The 19371-nt window shown below is 61.2% G+C and overlaps 1 protein-coding gene across 1 annotated transcript in view; it reads left to right on the top strand.

The window, feature by feature from the left end:
- SYNPO2 (synaptopodin 2) overlaps window positions 1–19371 on the top strand; it is an 85444-nt gene that overhangs the window by 60649 nt on the left and 5424 nt on the right. The window contains exon 4 of the mRNA XM_037129872.2: window positions 2–2163. Within this exon, the coding sequence (XP_036985767.2) occupies window positions 2–2163 (2162 nt within the window). The remainder of the gene's footprint in view (window position 1; window positions 2164–19371) is intronic.

Here is a 19371-nt window from a genome sequence, read left to right on the forward strand (position 1 = left end):
GGGCTCCGGAGGAGTGAGAGCCTGTCCGAGAAGCAGGCCAAGGAGGCCCGGTCCCGATGCCGAAGCATCGCGCTGCTGCTGACGGCCCCGCCCAGCCCCCACTCCAGGGGCGTGCTGATGTTTAAGAAGCTGCGGCGGCGGGCCAGGAAGTTCACGCTCGTCAGCTACGGGACGGGGGAGCTCCAGAGGCAGGAGGAGGCGGGGGACCCGGAGGACGGACACAGCGACAGCCCTTTCGAGGAGGCTCTGCTGGGCGCCAGCGAGTCCGACGGGGACGAGGAGCTGCTGTCCGACAGTGACCACAGAGCCCACGTGGTGACTTTGGACTGGGGTTCCACCCTTGGGGACGCTGAGAAGAAACTGACCCGCCAGGACAAGATGGAGATGCTGCCTGACACCTCCGGCAAGGGAGCCCTCATGTTCGCCAAGAGGAGGGAGAGGATGGACCAGATCGCGGCCCAGAAGGAGGACGCAGGGGGCATGGGGATGCAGACAGACGGCCCGAGCGCCGGGACGCCCCACCTGCGGACAGAGGCAGCAGCCGTGACCCCGCAGAGCTACGTGAGCGGGAGCTACATCGAGGTGAGCCCCGGCCCTGGCCACGCACCCCAGCACAACGGCTTCGGGGCGGCGCCCTACCTTGAGGAGACCCCGAGGGTGGCCCCCACCAACAGGACGGCCAGGCCCTTCCCGGGGTCCACGGTCCAGCCCGCAGCCGCCTTCGCCCCGCCCCGCAGCTGGACGAGCCCCGCGGCCGACTTCCCCGCACCCCCACCCTACTCTGCAGTCACGCCGCCCCCGGGAGCCCTGGCCCACGCAGTGAGCAGCCCCACCGCGGGCCCCGCACAGCCCCCACCCTGGCCGCAGCCTGCACCCTGGTTCCCCGAGTGCATAGCATCCCGGGACGAGAGGATCGCCGTGCCCGCCAAGAGGACGGGCATCCTGCAGGAGGCCAAGCGCAGGGGCACCACCAAGCCCATGTTCACGTTCAAGGAGCCCAAGGTCAGCCCGAACCCGGAACTCCTGTCGCTCCTCCAAAACTCCGAAGGCAAGCGCGGCACCGGGGCTGGGGGTGACTCCGGCCCCGAGGAAGACTACCTCAGCTTGGGGGCGGAGGCCTGCAATTTCTTGCAGGGCCCCTCCGCCAAGCAGAAGACACCCCCGCCTGTGGCTCCGAAACCAGCAGTCAAGTCCTCCTCCTCCCAGCCGGTGACGCCAGTGACTCCTGTGTCTCCAGTCTGGTCGCCAGGCTTGGCTCCAGCCCACCCTCCTGCCTTCCCCATGGCCACCCAGTCACAGGGCACCATTGCATCATCCATCAAAATAGCCCAGCCATCCTACCCTCCGGCCCGGCCCGCCAGTGCCCTCAGCCTGGCCGGTCCCTTCAGGGGACCCCCAGCAGCCGTGGCCAGTGTGAACTACACTGCCAACACAGCCAAGCCAGCAACCCCCGCGCCTGCAGGGGGCACCGGGCAGGTGGCTGCAGTGGGGCCACCCAGCGAGCTTCCCGGAATGCAGGGCAAAGGGGCCCAGCTCTTTGCTAAAAGGCAGTCTAGGATGGAGAAGTACGTGGTGGATTCAGACACCGTGCAGGCCCACGCGGCCCGCGCTCAGTCCCCGACCCCGTCCCTCCCGGCCGGCTGGAAGTACTCCTCCAACATCCGAGCGCCACCTCCTGTGGCCTACAACCCCATCCACTCACCCTCCTACCCCCCGGCCGCTATCAAGTCCCAGCCGTCGGCCCCGCAGGCCTCCAAACCCAGCAAGAAAAAGGGCAAGAAACCCCTCAATGCTCTGGATGTCATGAAGCACCAGCCGTACCAGCTAAATGCATCCTTGTTCACGTTCCAGCCTCCAGATGCAAAGGCTGCCCTCCCACAAAGGCCGTCCACCAAAGTCAACTCAGTGCCCGCCATGCAGCAGGCGCTGCCGCCCCTGGCAGTCAGCGCCAGCTCGCCCGCCAGCAGGAAGGCCTCGTCCGTGTGCTCGGTGCCGGCCCGAAGCCCCCAGCCGGCCTTCTTCCCGGAGGCCGCCTCGCCCGCCAGCGCGTCCCCGGTGCCGGGGGGTGTCCCCAGCTCTCCGAAGCAAGAGTCGGCCTCCGCAGTGTCTTTTCTGGCACCGAGGCCCAAGTTCTCGGCCAGGAAGAGCGGAGTCGCAGCGCAGGTGTGGAAACCCTCGATCGCGGAGGGGTGACCGCACAGCGGGAGCCGGCGTCTGCTTTGCTTGAAGCCAGTAGTGTGCAGTGTCACTCGAGCCCCTGCAGCTGCCCAGCAAGTCCTCCACTTCCCTCATTTCAGGTGTCACCTCCCAGCGTGGGTCCAAAGAGTGTGACGTCAGCGCTTCAAACCTCACTCAGCTGGGCTTCGGCCACACCTCTCCTCTCTGTGCACTTAAAAATTCAGGGGTTCCCCAGACAGACTTGCGCCGAGACAGTGTGAGCGGGGGACCGAGGGTGCACGCAGTGGCCGCGAGCCAGGCCGTGATCAGCACTGCCGGACGTCAGGGCACGGCCCTCCTGCACCAGGGCAGCTGTACTCGCTGACAGGTTCTGGGCCATGGGCGTGCCACGCGTGGACTGTTTCTGCTTCAAGTAGTGCGTTGTTGCCAGTGCGAAGGGGTGAGAAGTGTGTCCAGGACAGGGATCGGCTGTGGCCGGTCAGCCGCAGGCGCCTGGGGACTGTTTGCATGTCCGGGTTTAGCTGGGGGTAAGAGGGGGGCGTCGATCATCAGCGAGCAGTTAGGGTGTAGTCAGCTCCTGGCCAGATGTTGAGTGTACGAGAGTTCATTTCAGGGGCATCTGTACAGTAGGTGGGGTAGGGCGGGGGTGGGAAGGCTGAGTGTCCTGAGACAGGGGGTTTGTCTCGGTGTCCCTGGAGGTGCAGTGGTGCTCCCTGGGCTGAGGGGGCGTGGCAGAGGACGGGGCAGGGGAGGCAGGTGTGAAGGTGGCCGGTGGGCTGCAGACACAGACGCACGTGACCCTGCCCTCGCCCACCAGTGAGATTGTGCGGCGGGCCAGGGCGGAGTTCTGGACCCCAGGCTGATTGTGAAGCAGGAGGAGCGGCGAGTGGAGGGCAAGTGCACACCGTGGCTGGCCGCCCGTCCACGGGCCTCGCCGCTTTCTCTCCCCCGTGTGTCTGCTTTGTGACAGCGGCCTCACCCAGTGCTCCGGGCAGTTCTCACTGCTCACTCCGCTTCACCACCGCCTTTGACAGACCGGGAGGACCGGGGCGGGGTTGCCTTGCGGGTTTGGAGCGCCACACAGCATGCCGCCACCTGGCTGGCTGCGAAGCCGCCCTGTTACTGACGGCAACCCCGAGACCGTGCTCATGTCTGTTTTAAGTCCGAGCCCGGCCATGTGTGGCGAACACCTGCTGTGAGCTCGTGCGGAGAACCGTGGGGTGCTCTGGGCCTCCCCAGGGGGGCCGCCCTGCCCGTCCTCGGGAGCACCTCCCTCCTCCTCCTCCGTCTCTGCCTATCAGTTGGCCGTGTTGCACTCTCCTAGTAAATAGTGCTTTCTTCTCTCTGCGTGTTTCATTCACAACACCTGCCTGCGAGCCGCCCTGCCCTGTGTCTCTCTCACTCGCTCCCCGAGCGCCTGCACCTCCTCGCCGTGAGCACGCGGGTTTCTCGGGCATCACGCGCAGAGGGCAGCAGTCGGCCGGCTGCAAAGCCACGGGCCGATTCTCCCACCTCATCTCCGGAAAGTTTCCCGCCACCTGCGGCGGCAGCGGACCCAGAGGCTGCACACCCAGGGCGCAGCTGTCTCTCCTTGGTCTTTTTGGGGGTCAGTGAGAAGGGAGGACAGGATGCAGGAGGAGTGTCTGCCTGTCCTCTGCCCCATTGCCTCTGTCCCCGTGTCCCCACAGAGGGGTCTGTCGAGTGCTCTGCGCTCCACATTCTTTTCTAACAGAACAGCCAGAAAAGGCTTCTCGAGGTCAGGCATGCAAGGCGGTCGTTCTCTGTCCTCTGCGTTCCCCGAGTAGCATTTAAAGAATGGCATGAACTGGAGGAAGGATCGTGTCACGGAGCACAAGGCAGCAGCCTGAGGTCATCGGTCCCAAGTAGCCCGGGGTGGTGACGCCCCAGGAGCGTCCCCAGTTGTCTGGGGCCCCGCGGTTGGCAGGCATGACAAATGTTTGCGGCCCACTTCCTGTGGGACAGGTGGTGGTCTTAGCAGAGCCAGTTTTGGGGTCTATGACTAACAACTCAGCAAACGTGATGGGGACGCCATGAGTTCCCCAGAGGTGTCCAAGACATGCCAGGCAGAGCGGCCCCGGCTTCAACTGGGCCTGGGAAGCGTGGGCCTCACCTCCAACCACACAACCCCAGGTTACAGACGGGATGTAACCTCGTCCTGACGGGTGGGCGGTGGCGGGGGGGGCGAGCCTGCTCCCTGGGGAGAGACATTCCTGTGCCTTTTCTCCCTGACCAGGGCCCCTGGGAACTCACCTGCAGAGAGAGCTGCTTGCGCCAGCTTTCGAGTGGGCGATGTCAGCGTGGCAGGTTGGGGACTTGGGAACTCAGCCTGCTCCCATGGGGCGCCCTTTGCAGCCTGGGTGCGGTTGGCTCGGCTGTGGCTGCCGGGGTGGGGTGGGGTGGGGTGTGCTGGCTGCTGGCAGGGTTCAAGGGGGCAGTTTTGGCTGAGTGTTCAGCACCTCGCCCCTTCCCTTGGGCTGTTAGTGGGAGGTCAGGTGACTTCGTCATCGACACCACAGCCACACGCAGGTGCTGAGCACCAGGTGTGTGCAGGTGGGCTGCAGAGCCTTTGCCAGCCCGAACCCCTTTCCGTCGGCCACGGACTGGGTCCCGGCGGCTGCGCCCAGGGGCCTGAGCGCCGCTGCTGTGACTGCAGGACATCTGTCATGTTGGCTTGGTCTCGGCGACAGACATTTGTCTGGAGAGGAGGACACACACCGTTCTGTGTGTTGACCTTCACTGCTGGTGGGAGCTGCACATTTTTGGGGAGAGGCTTCCCCACACTCACCTGGGCTGTCATTCAGGAGCATGTACGAGTCTGTGCGAGAGACTGCCAGTGCGGGCATGGACCGCACCGCGCCCTGATGGGCAGCGGCTCATCGGGACCCCAGGAGAGCCGACCGAGTGTCAGCCAGGGCTCCAGGACCAGTCCACAGGGCGCAGACCCCCTCCGGGAAGAGGGTGGGCTTTGGGGGACGGCAGCCTTCTCCCAGGGCCCGAGTTCTGGCCGGGCAGCCAATCACACCTGAGATGTCAGAACTCAGGGTCTGCACTGAATTGGGAAGGCTGTCACGGGGCTGGGGGACCACTGTCCTATCCTGGTCCTCAGTTAAAGATCCTTGAAAGTCACTTCGCTGTGACAGGCACCTGATCCCTTGACTCCGGCACATTCCCAGAGCAACCTGTGAGCACACAGGCCACGCGGCTGCCACACCCAAGTGTCCTCTTCCCGAAGGAAGGCTGTGCTACGTTCTACCCTGGGGACCTGCCAGCTTACCTGGGGACACTCAGGGCCCCCCCAGAGCTGCCGGCCAGCAGGGGGGCGGGCTGGTGCTTGTCACCGAGAAGCAGAGCTTGTTTTCTGCAGAGCCAGGCACTCCCGGGCTCCCGGGGGGCCCTGCGCCGTGAGCTTGTCCCTCTCAAAATCAGAGCTGTTGAGTTTGTTTTAAACATGGTTAAAAGTTCATGAGAAAACTGGGAATTCCAGGGCCCATCATTATGTTCCCAGAAACACTGACCCCAGCCAGTCCCATGTCCCTTACCCCAGACTCTGGGGGACACAGAGGCTCCTGTGACGCCACCGTGCTGCAGAAGCCGTCCCCAGGCGTTCTGGGAAGGCTCAGAACTAGTCGTCTGGACTTCCCACCAGCGTGGGCCAGGGGCCAGCCGGTCAGCCCCCGTAGGACCTGATCACCAGGCAGAAGGGCAGAGAGGCTGGGCTCTGTTCCCGCCTGGTGAAATTTTTTTAAAAAGTGATGCTTCCGTGGTATGTGTATTGCATTCTAACGTGCTATAGGGCACTTGGAAGTTACAGAACTTACAGCCCCCAGGCACTGACCGTAGAGAAATTGACCTCAAACGCTGTCCCCCGTCCAACATTTCTCAGACTCCCGACGCTGAGGTTTGCTTGCTGATGGTCTCAGGTACAGACAGAGGGGGTCGGCCTTCCTCGGGCCCCCAGTTGAGATGAGTCTGTGTCGTGGACCGGAAGGCTTCCTCAGGCCCGCATCCTGTCATTTCTGAGTGTTTGCCTCATTCTCGACATGCCCATCTCAGAGCTTTGTGCAGTAACTCGGCATTCAGGGCTCCTGATGCAATAATCAGGAGGACCAGCCTCCCAGCCTGTCTGCCTTCCCCCACTGAGAGCGATGACCAGGCCCAGACCAGCGATGCCGTGCAGGTGGGCCACGGAGACACCTGCTCGCGCAGCGCCCCTGCCTGAGCCCTTGGTAACCACCCACGATTTGTCCTGGGGAAAAAGAAAAAAAACAAACAAAAAACGAAGGGTTGCAATCGCTTCTGAGCTGAAAAGTGATGCACCGCCTAGGAAAATACTGCGCAAGTAAAGAGCAAAAAGCACGTGTTTTGTTTGCTTTTCTGCTTCGGGAGGCGTTGCAGAAGTCTGGGCGTCGTGGCATCTTTGTCGGGTGGAATCCTGTGTCCTCTGGGCGCCCGGAGACCCTCGTGCCGAGGACGTGGGGGCGGGAGCGCGGTGCCGAGTCCGTGCCGCGTGCCAGGAGCAGCGGCAGCTGCTGGCACAGGCTGCGAGGATGGCTGACGCCGGCCGAGCACCAGCCGGGCCCGGGACCGGGCCACTTACCCTTCAGAGGTTCTGTTCCTCCCCTGGCACACAGCCGACATGCGGCGGCGCCGCCTCAGGTGCGCACCGTAGCGGCCCGCGCTCAGTCCGCTGTGGAGGGAGCCCCGTGGCAAGTCCGCTCACAGGGTCACAGGTGGCTGCCTGCGGTGAGGACTGACACCTGCCCCCAGCATCGTGCACACACCCGGCACACGGTCCTGCTGGCCGTGGTCACCGCGCTGTCCGTCACGGCCCCGGGGCTCACCTCCCTCATAACTGTATGCTGTCTGTGGCCCAGCAGCCACCAGCTCCGGCCACCAGCGCCGACGGTCTCTGTCCAGTGGTCGTCCTGGCGGGGTAGGTGCCATGTCCCCTGTCTACAGCCCACAGGTGACACAGAGAGGCTGACAACTTGCCCAAGGCCACGCAGTGTTCAGCAGGGAACCCTACATTCAGCCTGGACTGGCCTCGAGACCAGTTGCCTCGTGAGGCCCCCGTCTGTAGACCAGGCACCTTCTCCGACGTCACTAAGCACATCAGCAGGGGCCGGGGGGGGGGGGGCCCAGACATGGGGCTCCAGTGTCTCCGCAGCACCCACCCCGGGTCTCCACGGCCCCACTGGGCCCGGTTCCCTGGGACCTCCCTGACGCCCCCAGATCTTCACGAGTCTGTCCCTGCTTTTTCGATGACTTTGGCCGCACGGAGTGGCATCAGGAGGGACCCCCACTGTCATGTGACCTCCCACAGAGGCCAACGCACCTGCTTTGTTAGAGAAGGGTAGAGGGTGACTTGGGGTGCATTTCCCTGCGCCCGCCCCAGTTCTTCCACTTGATGGCAGAGCGAACAGGCAGTGCTCGTGGGCCGGGAGTGCGGAGAAACGCCACCTGCGCAAGTAAAGCCGCGTGCAGTCCCGTGGGGAGGAAGGGCCACCCGGCCCTGCCCCGCGCCTTCCTGAGGGGGTGTAACTCCGGGACCGGCTGCGGCTCACTGGCTGCTGAGCGGGTGATCACCGGGTAATTCTAAATGGAACGAGGCTGCGGGAGCCACAGGTCCCCAAGCCCCCCGCCGCCCCCCCCCCCGGGCAGCCATGGTCCCTGGCGGGCTCTGCGGTGACCCTGGTCGAGCCAGCACCCTTCCGGCCAGGGTCCTTGGGGACGAGGTCTCCGGACGAGGTCTCGTGAGGATGCCTTCACCACTGCCGCCCTTCCCAGGCTCTTCTCCCCGTCTGTGTCCCATCCCACTGTCCTTGTGACTGTCTCCTGAGGGGCCAGCGTGACGGGCTCTGCGTGTGGGTTCTGAACGTCCAGCCTGTCCCTTCACAGAGGGAAGACGGGAATGGCTGCGTTGCAGGGTCTGAGCGCGCCGCAGCCCTCGCTCACCGGCCGTCAGACCCGCCGGCAGGGGCCACCTCGTGGGCCACAGCACACAGGTGCCACCGCACGTCCGCAGCGGCGGCGGCTTTCTTGGCCGCCGCAGAGTGACCCGAGCAGTGCGTGGGGACCGCTGCCGCCCACTGCACAGGTGAGGTGATGGAGGTGAAGACAAGTTCAGGGGTTTGTCTGGAGTCGGGCTCCTGGGTGATGCTCCCCAGGCACAGGCCACCCTCAGCCCAAGGACATGAAGGTCACAGGTGAGGGGGCCTGCCCCCGCCAGAGGCTGCCCCCTGCACCTGCATCAGAAATGGTTCCTTAAACTTCGACATCAAAGTGTGTCACAGTGCCAGGACTTCCTACAGCTGGGTGGCCCCAAGCGAGACCCCCTTCCAAACGAGGCGGGAGCGCCCGGGGTGCCCCAGTCTCCATTTCCTGCAGCCTCTTTGCTTAGAGCTCGATCAGTGGTAGGGGACGCCTGGCTGGTCACAGCTTGCGGGACGCGGTGACACGCCTGGCCGTGTGCCTCAGACCCGCCCCAGCCAACCTGCACCTATCACTAGGGCCGCGGGAAGTCACACCAGGTGAGAAGGAGAAAGGAGGTCTTCACATTCAGTGGTGATTACGTGAAAAATGTTCCCCCAGGTTTTTAAATTAGGAAGCCATGGTTGCATTTAGTGGACACAAAAGTTAACCCTTTCTTAAAGGAAATCCCCATGTGACAAGGTGACACCTGGCAGGTAGGCAGCGTGGGGTGCTGAGTGGCCTGTCGGTGCTGGGGCACGTGGACGGGCCAGGCCGCCTGAGCTGAGGGGAGGCCTGCCCCTCCGTGTGTCACGCCCCTGGGCTGGGGAGTGGGCATGGGACAGGCGGGGTCAGCAGTCCTGTGGACGCAGTGAGCCCAGGGCGTCACACGGGAGGACGACACAGGCGGCGGGTGCTGCTGTGAGGGCACTCGGCAGCCGCCACCGCCACCGTCCCAAAGACCCCCCCCCCGACAAACGCAGACGCTCTGCGTCCCCCGTGACGGACCCCCGGGGAGGGGCATCTGTGGTGGCCGTGTGCCGGTGCGGGGAGTCCCCTGAGACCTCTGCCCTGCTCTCCAGCCCGGTCCTCGCCCAGGCTCTCGGTCGCATTCCTCTCCGCTCAGCCTGCTGCCAAACTCTGACTTCACCTGTTGCGCCAGGCCTGCTGGGACATGAGCGGGGTACAAAGATGAGACCAGGATTTAAAAGCCCTGGCTCGGTGTTTTTTTTACAAGGAAACCTAACGTCAGCTGTGTGAAATCCAAAGCACCCATGCTAACTAGAGCGAGCGGGGTGGGGGTGCCCTTGGCAACAGGAAGGGAGCTCTTCCAGGGAAGTGCTTGGGAAATGAGGGAAGCTGCACAGGGCCTGTCCCAGGGAAAACGGGGCGTCCCCCGGCCGCCCCACTCAGGCCGCAGCAGGCAGCTGTTCCTGTCCCTCTTCCCACCTCTGTGCCCAGGACAAAGGGCCAGCAACCCGCCTCCCCAGAGTCACTGGTCCCCGCCCCCAAAGCAGGATCGGTTTCTGAGGCGGAGACGTGGAACTGGGGTCTGCCCCCAGCCCCGGGGCCAGCAGGGAGGAGAGGCGGTTCCCACAGCTGAGAGGCCCCCGGAGGGGGGAGTCCCACACTGCAGCTGCCAGTCAGCCCTGGGGAATTTTTGTGGGTTTTCTGGAACTTCTAGAATCCTTCTGAGTCAGAATCAGAAGTGGGGGCCGGCCTGGCGGAGAGAAAGTCAAAACAAGGGGACATGCTGGCAAACTTATCTGATTCCAAAGGCGCTTTTACTTCCAACACAATTAAATTGATTTAGTCCAGTGTTCCTTGTCTGACATTCAATTACACTTTTTTCTTTAGAAGGAAAGACACTAGGTCCCTTCCTTGCATGTCATACCCCGGTTCTCTTACTTCCCAGCACACCTCAGATGGATTCCGTTCTATGTCACAAAGCTGCCCTCTAAAGCGAAAATTCAGGAAATAGGTGGAGTGCTAACAGAAAGTGCCAATTAAACGTGTCGCAGGGGCCCTTGCACAGTGGGGGTGGTCTTCGGGCACAGAGCGCGGTCCCCGGTCTGGCCGCTCGCAGGGAGGGAGGGCGGTGGCAGACCGGGGACCGCGGGGGCTGCGTGCAGTTCCGCCTCCGCGCGGGGTCACGGCCGTCCAGCCGCCCCTCCGGCAGCCCCGGGCCTGTCCGCGCGCCGGCGCCGGCTCGGGGAGGGGTGGGGTGTCCTGCGGCCCCGCCGCCCGCCCGCCGGGACCCCGCAGTTAGTGGGTCCGGCGGAGCCCGGGCCTGGTTTCCGGTGACTTCTGGTTTCACACCGACCCCGGTGGTTGTGATGCCGCTGGGCTGTGAACCCCGGTTTGAAAACTGCGTCCCCGACACACAACGCCCAAGGCAGCGCTTCCCCAGCCCACGGCGCCGCCCGCCGCCCGCCGGGACTGGGACCCGGACGGGACCGGCGCCGCGTTCGGGTCTCTGCGCGGAGGGCGCGGAGTCGGGGACGCGCGGCTGGCAGCGCCCAGCAGGGGGCAGCCCGCGCCGCCCGCGGCCTGGAGACTCGGACTCGGTGGACGCCCTGTCTCGGTCGTTTCTCCAAGGGAAGCGCGGAGAGGCTTCCGAAGCGGCTGCGCCCCCGCTTCCCGCAGCAGAGGGTCGGACCGTCCGGGACACCGTGCGGGGAGGGGGCTGCGCCCGGTCCCTGACCTCGGGGCGGCTGGCTGGTCATGGCCCGTCAAAAATGTCCTTCCTCAAAACCGACCTGCGTAAATCTCTGGCTCCGATCAAAACATTCTTACTCAGGGATCTAGGCCAAAGGAGAACGCTGAAGCCCTCTGAATGCTCATTAGCTTTAAAAGAGAAAACAGGCAGGTTGGTAAACGTTGCCAAGCTGAAAAGAAGCCACGGAGCACAGGGCAAGAGCTGCTGCTCGCCTGCGGGGGCAGTAGGGTGCCGGGCCATGTGCCCGTTCTCAGAGCTCCCACTCGCTCACGTTTATTTCCCAAACGGACGGGTGGCTCTGCACCCCTGACTCAGGGTGGTGCCCTCCAGGTGGGAGGGGACGGGACTGCAGGGGACTGAGAGCAGCCAAGGTCTCTGCCGGTGAGAAAACACAGAACCAGTGAGTGGAATGTAAGTCAGTCAAGTCCGGTGCAACTTAAGAAAACCTCACACTTGGAAAGACAGGGAAGGACTTGCCGAGTACCTTGGACACAGAGAATGTGTCACAGGCTTTCGAACGTGTGACTGATTTAATTCTCGCGGCAACAGTAACTGTTAAGGAAACCAGAGCTCCAAGAGGTGGAGAAAACCGCCCAAGTCACGCAGCTGGGAAGGTGGCAGGCACAGCAGGGGGCCCAGGCCCACCTGTTCCAACACCCGTGTTTGCCCCACTCAAACGCAGTCAGGTGTGTGGGGGCTCCTGCAGCACAGCAGTCTCCCGGGGTCTCTAAAGCCCTCTCCTGAGAGTTTAGAGTGGCCATATACGCATCTTCTAAAAAACACTTGGGTTCTTCAATCTCGTATTTTGATTTAGTTCAATACTTTTTAAAAAGGGGGGGGGTGGTTAGTGTCTGACAAGAGAAACATTTGTGTGTTCCTTACCACTAATTCCAGGACATTGGAAAGAAAAATATCTTCAAGTTAAATACATCATTTTTCTAAGGAGAGGAAAGGCAGGGCCTAGGAGGTGAGAGGGTGCTGTGACCGGGGTCGGTGTCGTCACCGGGGAAGGGATGCCGCCCCCTGCCACCTTGAAGGGAGTGTTCCCAGACACAGAGGGACCTGCAGTCCCAGGGTGGAGCATAAATGGGGAATGGGCTTGCAAACTGTGAGGCGGGGCTTCTAGAACGTTCCGCCCCTCGTGCCTCCTGAATCGCTGGGTCTGCAGCCCTGGCTGTGAAGTGCCCGTTCGGTTCGATACAGTGTTGTCAGCTGTATCGCTGGGTCTCACAGGAAGCACTGTTTCCACAAAGAACCATTGAGGAGTCGTCTCCTTGGCTCTCGCGGCTCAGCCAGCTTTCTTGTCATTGTGCTTTGTTTTGTGAGGCGCCTGTCCTGTTCTGCCTTCCGGTCACGGCCACCGTCACCATGCTCGGGTCCACAGCCGGCCTCGGGAGTGGCGCCTTGAGTGTGTCGGTGCGCTGTGGGGACGCCTGGGCACCCGGCTCTGCACTTCTCAGGCAGCCTCCATGTTCTGAAAAAAAAAAGAAAAGTTGTAGGGTCCAGACTGACCGGAATTCAGTGACTAGTTGGAACACGGACGGTGCATTTCCTCTGGGAAGACCTGCCCCACGGTGACAAACTGCAGGAGACCCCCGCCCAGGCCCTTCCTGTGAAAGGCGTGGAGACCACCTGCCCCCAGGAAAGGCGCACGTCGAAGGCCCAGCCTCGGTCACCGCGGTGTGACCCCAGGCGGGCCGTGACCCCTGGGGATGAGCTCCAGCCAGGGTGTCCCACCCCCGGCCCGCGAGCCACTTGCGGCCCAGGATGGCGATGAAGGCGGCCCACCCCGAAACTGTGACTTCACTGCGGTTTTCATCAGTGTCTGTGCGTTTACCGCGTGAACCAAGACAACTCTCCGCCCAGCGCGGCCCAGAGACGCCGCCGGAAGGTGGGACCTGCTTCCTAGGCCCAGCCCCTCGCCAGCGTTTTTCTCCTGTTTGTGACACATAGTTGCCTAAAAGTTCGGACGCACTGCGGCTCTCCTCCCCCCTCGAACCTGGTCTTACGAGGCCTAGACCTTTGACTTCCCTAGAAAACACCTTTTGCCTCGGTCTGAGCCTGTCCGTGCAGAGTGGCCGAGAGGTTTGAACGCGCGTTTGCGGCTAACGCACAGGGTTTTGTTCAGTCATCTCGCATTCTCGAGGGTCAACACCGAAAGTGGAAAACACGCTGTTAGTAGTGAGACCGTCAGTAATGACCTGCGGTCCTGCCAAAGGAAGGTGACCTGGGAAGGAGCAGCAGTCAGGGGAACTGGGAGTGAGGTCCCCCCCAAATGACCAGGGGTCCCCCGTGGCCATGTCGGCTGCAGCACCAACACGCAGCGCCACGTCCGGACGGTGACATCTGCTATTCTGTGGGCGCATTAGGAAAGCCATGCTTGTCGGAAAAGCTGCAAGAGCAGCGAATGCCAAGGGCAAAACGAAATCCGTGCTCTCTGATTGTAAAGTCTGGCGGGTAGAGGGACACACCAGTACCTCATGAAGCTGGGGGTGTCACAGATGCTCCCGGGAGCTGTATCTTCTTCCTTTTCATTCCACAGCATTTTAGTTCCCTCTACGGGCCCAGAAGCCAGAGCTGTGGCCCCAGCGCGACCAATCGGAGTTGCCCGTGACCTTCCTGACGTGTCACAGGGGAGGTGTGGCTGCTGGAGACACCACTTCTGTGTTTCCTGTGAAGTCGTTCTTTTTTTTTCCTTATGTTTAGTTTTTTGTTTAGTCACCATTTGCATTCAACACTCCGCTGTGCCGGGCTGAGGTGCACAGTGCGGCGGACACGCGTTCATGCAGGCTGCGACCCGGGGGCCTGAGGATCTCCACTCGAAGCCTGCGTCCTGAGGTGAAGACACGCCTCCCCCCAGCGTCCCTGGGAGAGCCCCCCCACCACCGCCACAGCCTCCACCGGTTTTCTGCTCTCACTCACCCCGTCCCCCCACCTGCGGTCCTCCATCTATCCGTCCCTGAACAACGGTCGTTCAAATCCCACTTACTTTAGGGTGTTCCCGTACCTCTACAGGAAAATGACATGGATTTTGTGCACATTCCCTCCAACGAGAACAATGTCATTAATATAAACTTTACCAGTTGGACCAGAAATGTGATCAGGCAGTCAAACACACTTTTTCCTACTCTGTGCTTAAGAAAACAAGTTTACAGTGAGTTCCCAGGTGAAAAGTTATATTTTCTATTCCTAATTTTAAATATCACTCTGGGCCCAAGTTTTTGACAAGGAAAACATTTGGCAATAAATCCTAAAAGTTTCCCAAGAACAGTAGGTTAAAGATTTTCCCTAGGGCCCAAGATATGAATCAAAGGATCCATTTAATTAGCTTAGAAATGTAATGGATGGAACACAGTCACGAAGGTCGAATCGGTCCTTTTCCTCATTCTTGTGAAGCAACCGCACCAGGTGCTGTGTGTTCGTGCCACCAAAGCAAAGCTGTCCTCTCACCTGTGCTCAGCCAAGCCCAGCCAAACACAAACAGGAGAAAATGAGGGTTTATTAGTGGAAGGGATGGCACCGTGCCCAGACTCACAGGTGAACTGATGCTCGAAGACCCGGCTCCCCGATGGCTGCCGGGGGCAGGTTACCTAGGGAAGCAGTCACTGACCCTGGTGGCTAAAGGAGTGGGGGTCGTGGGCTCTCCTGATTGGTTGGGGCCAGGGGAGGGGTAAGTGGCTGTGGTGGCTGGTGCTCTGCCCGAGGGTCGTCTGCTTTCCTGGGCCTGGGGCCGAAGCACTGCCCAGAACACGTGTCATCTTTGGTCTGACAGGAAACTCTGTTTCTGTGGTCAGCAGACCCGAGGCTTTGTTCTTACGACAGTTTGATGCTGACCAGAATCTGATGTCCTGAGGACTTCGTGATGGAGGAAGGGAGTGGAGGGACAGAGAGGAGACGGGGTCGCCGTACAGAAGTGAGGTTTCAGTGCGGTGACTGTTGTGGGCGTGTCTGTCATTGCCGTTCACCCGCTCTGATCCGTCACCTCTGCAAGGTCATCAGAACTTGGGCCAGAGGCTGGCTGCGAAACGCCAGTGGGAAACCCGGAAAGTGGCGGCTGGGGGACGTCACACAGTCACTCCACAGGGACCCTCGTTCCCCAAGTCCTCGCTGACCCAGTGTCCTCGGAGGACGTGGTTGGCTCTGGGCAGGCCGTCAGGCCCACCCCCAGTCTGTCCACCTGGGGGACACCCAGACCCAGAGGGAGTTTTTATGAGGCTGCGCCTGAGCCCAGCTGGCAACGCACGCTGGGAGGGTTTGTGAGAGTAACGGTCGTGCGTCTCCTTTTCTGCACTTGACATTGAGGAGGGAAGTAGGGAGATTACATGGAGGGGAGAGAGGGCAAGGCAGGAATGGATTACAGGACAGTTGAGAAGGTCATGTGCCTCCTTGAGGGTTCCTACGCCATGCAGGGTATCGCTCCCGGCATTCGCAGGTGTGTGACCGCCGTGCACAGGAACGATGGGCAGCGCTGGCTTGAAACCCTTCCCTGGAGGAGGTCTAGGCCGGGGCGCCGCCGCCCACCCCGCCCCGCCCAGTGAGGGATTTATGGTTCATCATCACATCACACTTTTCATCCCCTTTCATCCCCAAATAGTAGATGCATAATCTATAAAAAATCCTCCCTCTGATCCCCATTTTCTTTAAGGGAGAAATGCGCGTCCAGGGGCGACTTTTCCTTTTGTGAACGAGGGAGGGAGGGCGGAGAAGGTGGCCTGGGTTTGTTCTGGGAGAGAGACTCAGGATGCTACGGGCCGCTGACGCTGTAGTCACGTCGTTAGAGATATTTTAAGTGGCTTTCTGATTTATCATAATTCTGACTCTGTTAAGGTATGGAGCATAAATATTAATTTTATACTAATGACGATGATTCTCCTTTACTAGGCGCTTATGTGTGCCAACCACTGACATTTTTCTCCACAAAACTCTCCCACAAGGAAAAAAATTCATCGGTGTCATACAGGATCAGCATCCTCTGTTTATTGTGAAAATTGCTTTTTCTCTCTGTAGAAACCGATAGACTTTGAACTTCTGATCTCCGTGGTTTATTTCTTCGTCCCGTGTTGGGGAGCTAAGCAACCTTCCCTGTGTACATCTTTCAGGGAGAGAAAGCTTTTCAGGAAACACGCTGAAATGTGTTCAAAAGCTTTTATTTTCGTGTTCAAGCCAATTGAAGTAGGCTTTTTACAAAAGACACCGAAGTGAAGCTCCCCCCAGGAATTATACAGAAAATTGTCAGGGCCACCCCGGCTGCTTCTCGAGAACGAGTCTGTCGCAGCCGAGCTGGGGCCGCCCGCGGGCGTGGGCTCCACACTTCCTCTCAGGGCAAAGGGGGTCAGGGAAGCTGCCGTAGTGATTTCTTTACCTAAGTACATTGCCCTGATAGAAGTTCATGACCCCCCGGCTGGTGTTAGCTCAGTGGATTGAGCACAGGCCTACAAACCGAAGGATCGCAGTTTGATTCCCAGTCAGGGCACGTGCCTGGGTTGCAGGCCAGTTCCCAGAAGGGGACGCATGAGAGGCAACCACACATTGATATTTCTCTCCTTGTCTCCTTCCCTTCCCCTCTAAAGATAAATAAGTAAAATTTTAAAAGTTCATGACCCATGGCTGCAATCCTCCCACTTTCCTGCACAGACGCCTTCTCGCTGTGAGACCTGGGGGCGAGTGACCTGATTTCTGTGCCTCGGTTTCCTTATTGGCCAGATGGGGGCGTTATGGGTCCTTGGAGGGGGCAGCAGTGTCAGAAGGCAGCAGCGCGCAGTACGGGTGCTCTCGCCGGTTCTGAGACGGCAGGGACCACCGAGGGCTGCGTGCCCATGCCCTTCACCTCTGTGCGCTGGCCGTCAAGGCCTGCGGCACTGTTCTAACAGGGGGTTCAAGGACATGGAGACGGCTGTGTTCTGGCCAGTGTGGAGCCGGCAGGCAGCAGTGGTCAGCGCCAAGTTGCCGCCAGCGGCCTCCGGTGCTGGCAGAGGCACCTCGGCGTCTGCGGTGTGGGTGCCCACGCCACTTCAAAGGCAAGGCCCCTCCTATTTTTATCCACCGGCAGCCAGCCCGTGCGCCGGCCTCTTGAACAAAAGGTCCTGCCAGGGCCCTGACACCTTCCGGGCCTCACAGGCTCTTGTCACAAACGACAGGAATGATCTGCGCTGCCCTGCTCAGGGGCGTTCTGCGTCCAAATGCTGTCTGCCTTCTTCCCGTCGCCCAGAGAGGGTGGCCGGTGTGTTCACCATTTCAAAAGCACAGAGAGCGAGGCCGGGAGGCGGCATCATCTCATCGTTACCCAGCGAGGGGCCGAGGCAGGACCCCCGGGGCCAGGGTGACATCCAAGTTCACCTTCCGTGCAAGGCGTCCTGCCGGCTGCCATTGGTGCCACCGTGACCGCTCTTCCCACAGGGGTCCCCTCAAACACAACACGAGACTTCTCACCGACAACTTCCTCTGAAAGCGGACCCAAGATGAAGGAGGACGAAGGGCCCTTGGCAGAGACGAGAGGCGAGGCTGCAGCTCCCAGACGCCCTCCCTTCTCCCAGGGCCGGCTGCCCTCACGGAGCCCTGCAGGCCGCGTAGGCCCCGCCTCTGCCCCGCTCTTGGTGGGTGGCACGGCCTGGCCGCTTCCCTTCAGATCGGCCCGCCCACCGCAGAGCCCCCGAGTCCCCCCTGGCTGGCGAGCGTCTGAGAGCCACGGCCCAAAGGCAGCGTCAGGGAATATGAGACGGGGACTGTGTTTTATTAAGGGGCCGGGACAGACGTGATGTTAAAATGCTCCTTGTCCCCCGACTTCCAGCTCAATTGGGTCTAAATCAGCCCCAGGGAACATATGTCCTGTATGGAAATACATGGGCAAAGGCACCCCCCTCTCTCTGTGTAGAAGTTTCTAGGGGCTTTTCTCATTCGGGGAATCACGGCTGGTTACATGCCTCGCACTTCCACAGATCGCGATGAAGATCTTCTGCTCCCACGTTAAAATCTTCTGCCCACTTAGAAAATTGCTTCCTTTGTACGTCTCGATGAATCCTACGCGTCCCTCGGAACGTGGCCTGGCACCAGGGTTCGTGGGCACGTGTCCGGGCCGGTGGGGACGCGTCCACTGTGTGAGAGCCCCATCCCGAGTGACTGACACGTGAGAAGGGCGGCGTCCGAGGACGTGGCCAGATCTGTCGTGATTCCCGACGAGACCCGGCTCCCTGGTCCTGCACGTCTGAGGCAGAGGCAATCGATCCTTCGCCGAGACCGCATCCGCCTGTCGGGCCCTGTTCTGGGTCTAAGCACGTCTCAGTGGGCGTGGCACTAAAGCTCACCCGTAGATGGAGCTACGTTCTAGTGGGAAGGAGCAAGGTGATGGAGATGAAATGTTACGTTAGGTAGGCGTGAGCCCGGGGGAAGAATAAAGCAGAGAGGGGCACAGCGAGTTTGGGGGAGAGACTGGCTGAGCCTCGACCCTCTGGGGTCCGAGTAAGGCCTGAAGGGAAGGAGGTCGGTGCCACGGTGCGTGGTCGGGAGACAGAAGGGTCAGCAGGTGCAGGTGCCCCAGGTGTGTTCCCAGGACAGGAAGGGGCCGGCGGGGCTGCAGCAGAGGTGCGGGGGCTGGGGGTGAGGTCAGAGGTGTGGGGGCAGCTGATTTCAGACGCCTGTGGGTCAGAGGAAGGGTGTGGGTTTTCCTTTTCTGAAATAATCCACGAGAGGGCTTCAAACCGAGGACTGAGAGGCTCAGTTGGCCTTCGGTCTTCATCGGGTCTTTTCGGCTGCGGGTTGAGCACAGACCGGAGGAACCAGGGACCGGAGGAACCAGGGACACTGAGTCGTCAGAGTCAGTCATCCAGGCCGGGCTTGCGCTGGTTCGGAGGTGGTGCTGGCAGCGGTGGCCGGAGGTGGACGTACCTGAGTCTGTGCAGACCGAGATGGGGGCGGTCTCAGTGCCTCCGAAGGTGTGACCTGAGCACTTGGGGACGGGAGGACGCCTGTGCTCCGCCCTTCACGTGCTGCCTCACGGCGTCTACTTCGTGAAGGTCGTGGTCGAAAAGGCAGAAGTAGTGCCGTCCAATTCTGTTCGCCTTCACTGGGGCGGGTCCGGGACACGGTGCCGGTGCGGGTGCCGCCGAGTGCGGACGGGGCGGAGGGACGGAGGGGGAGGCAGGGGCTGGGAAAACCCGAGTCCGCTGGAGGCGCCCTGCCCGCCGCGCACGTGCAGGCAGGGTCTCGGCCAGGAGAACGTTTTAGCTTTTAGGAAGGTTTACGGAAGGAAATAGTTTGAACTTCAAAACCTGCGTCGCATTAAAACTTCGTCAGCTCCGGGGGCCGTTCACCTCTGTCCCGAGAGGGCCTCAGGCTGCACCTCCTTCTCCAGGGTCAGGCCTTCCCTGCCGGGTCAGCAGTCACCAGGCAGCGTGACAAGGGAGCTGACTCAGCCGCCTCTCAAGCAGGCTGAGCGGATAACCCCACACTTGATGCGCACGGAGACAGACGTGGCTCCTGTGAGGCCG

This window comes from Artibeus jamaicensis, unplaced genomic scaffold (genome assembly GCF_021234435.1).
Source record: "Artibeus jamaicensis isolate MK-2021 breed Jamaican fruit bat unplaced genomic scaffold, CSHL_Jam_final scaffold_537, whole genome shotgun sequence".
Classification (NCBI taxonomy): Eukaryota; Metazoa; Chordata; class Mammalia; order Chiroptera; family Phyllostomidae; genus Artibeus; species Artibeus jamaicensis.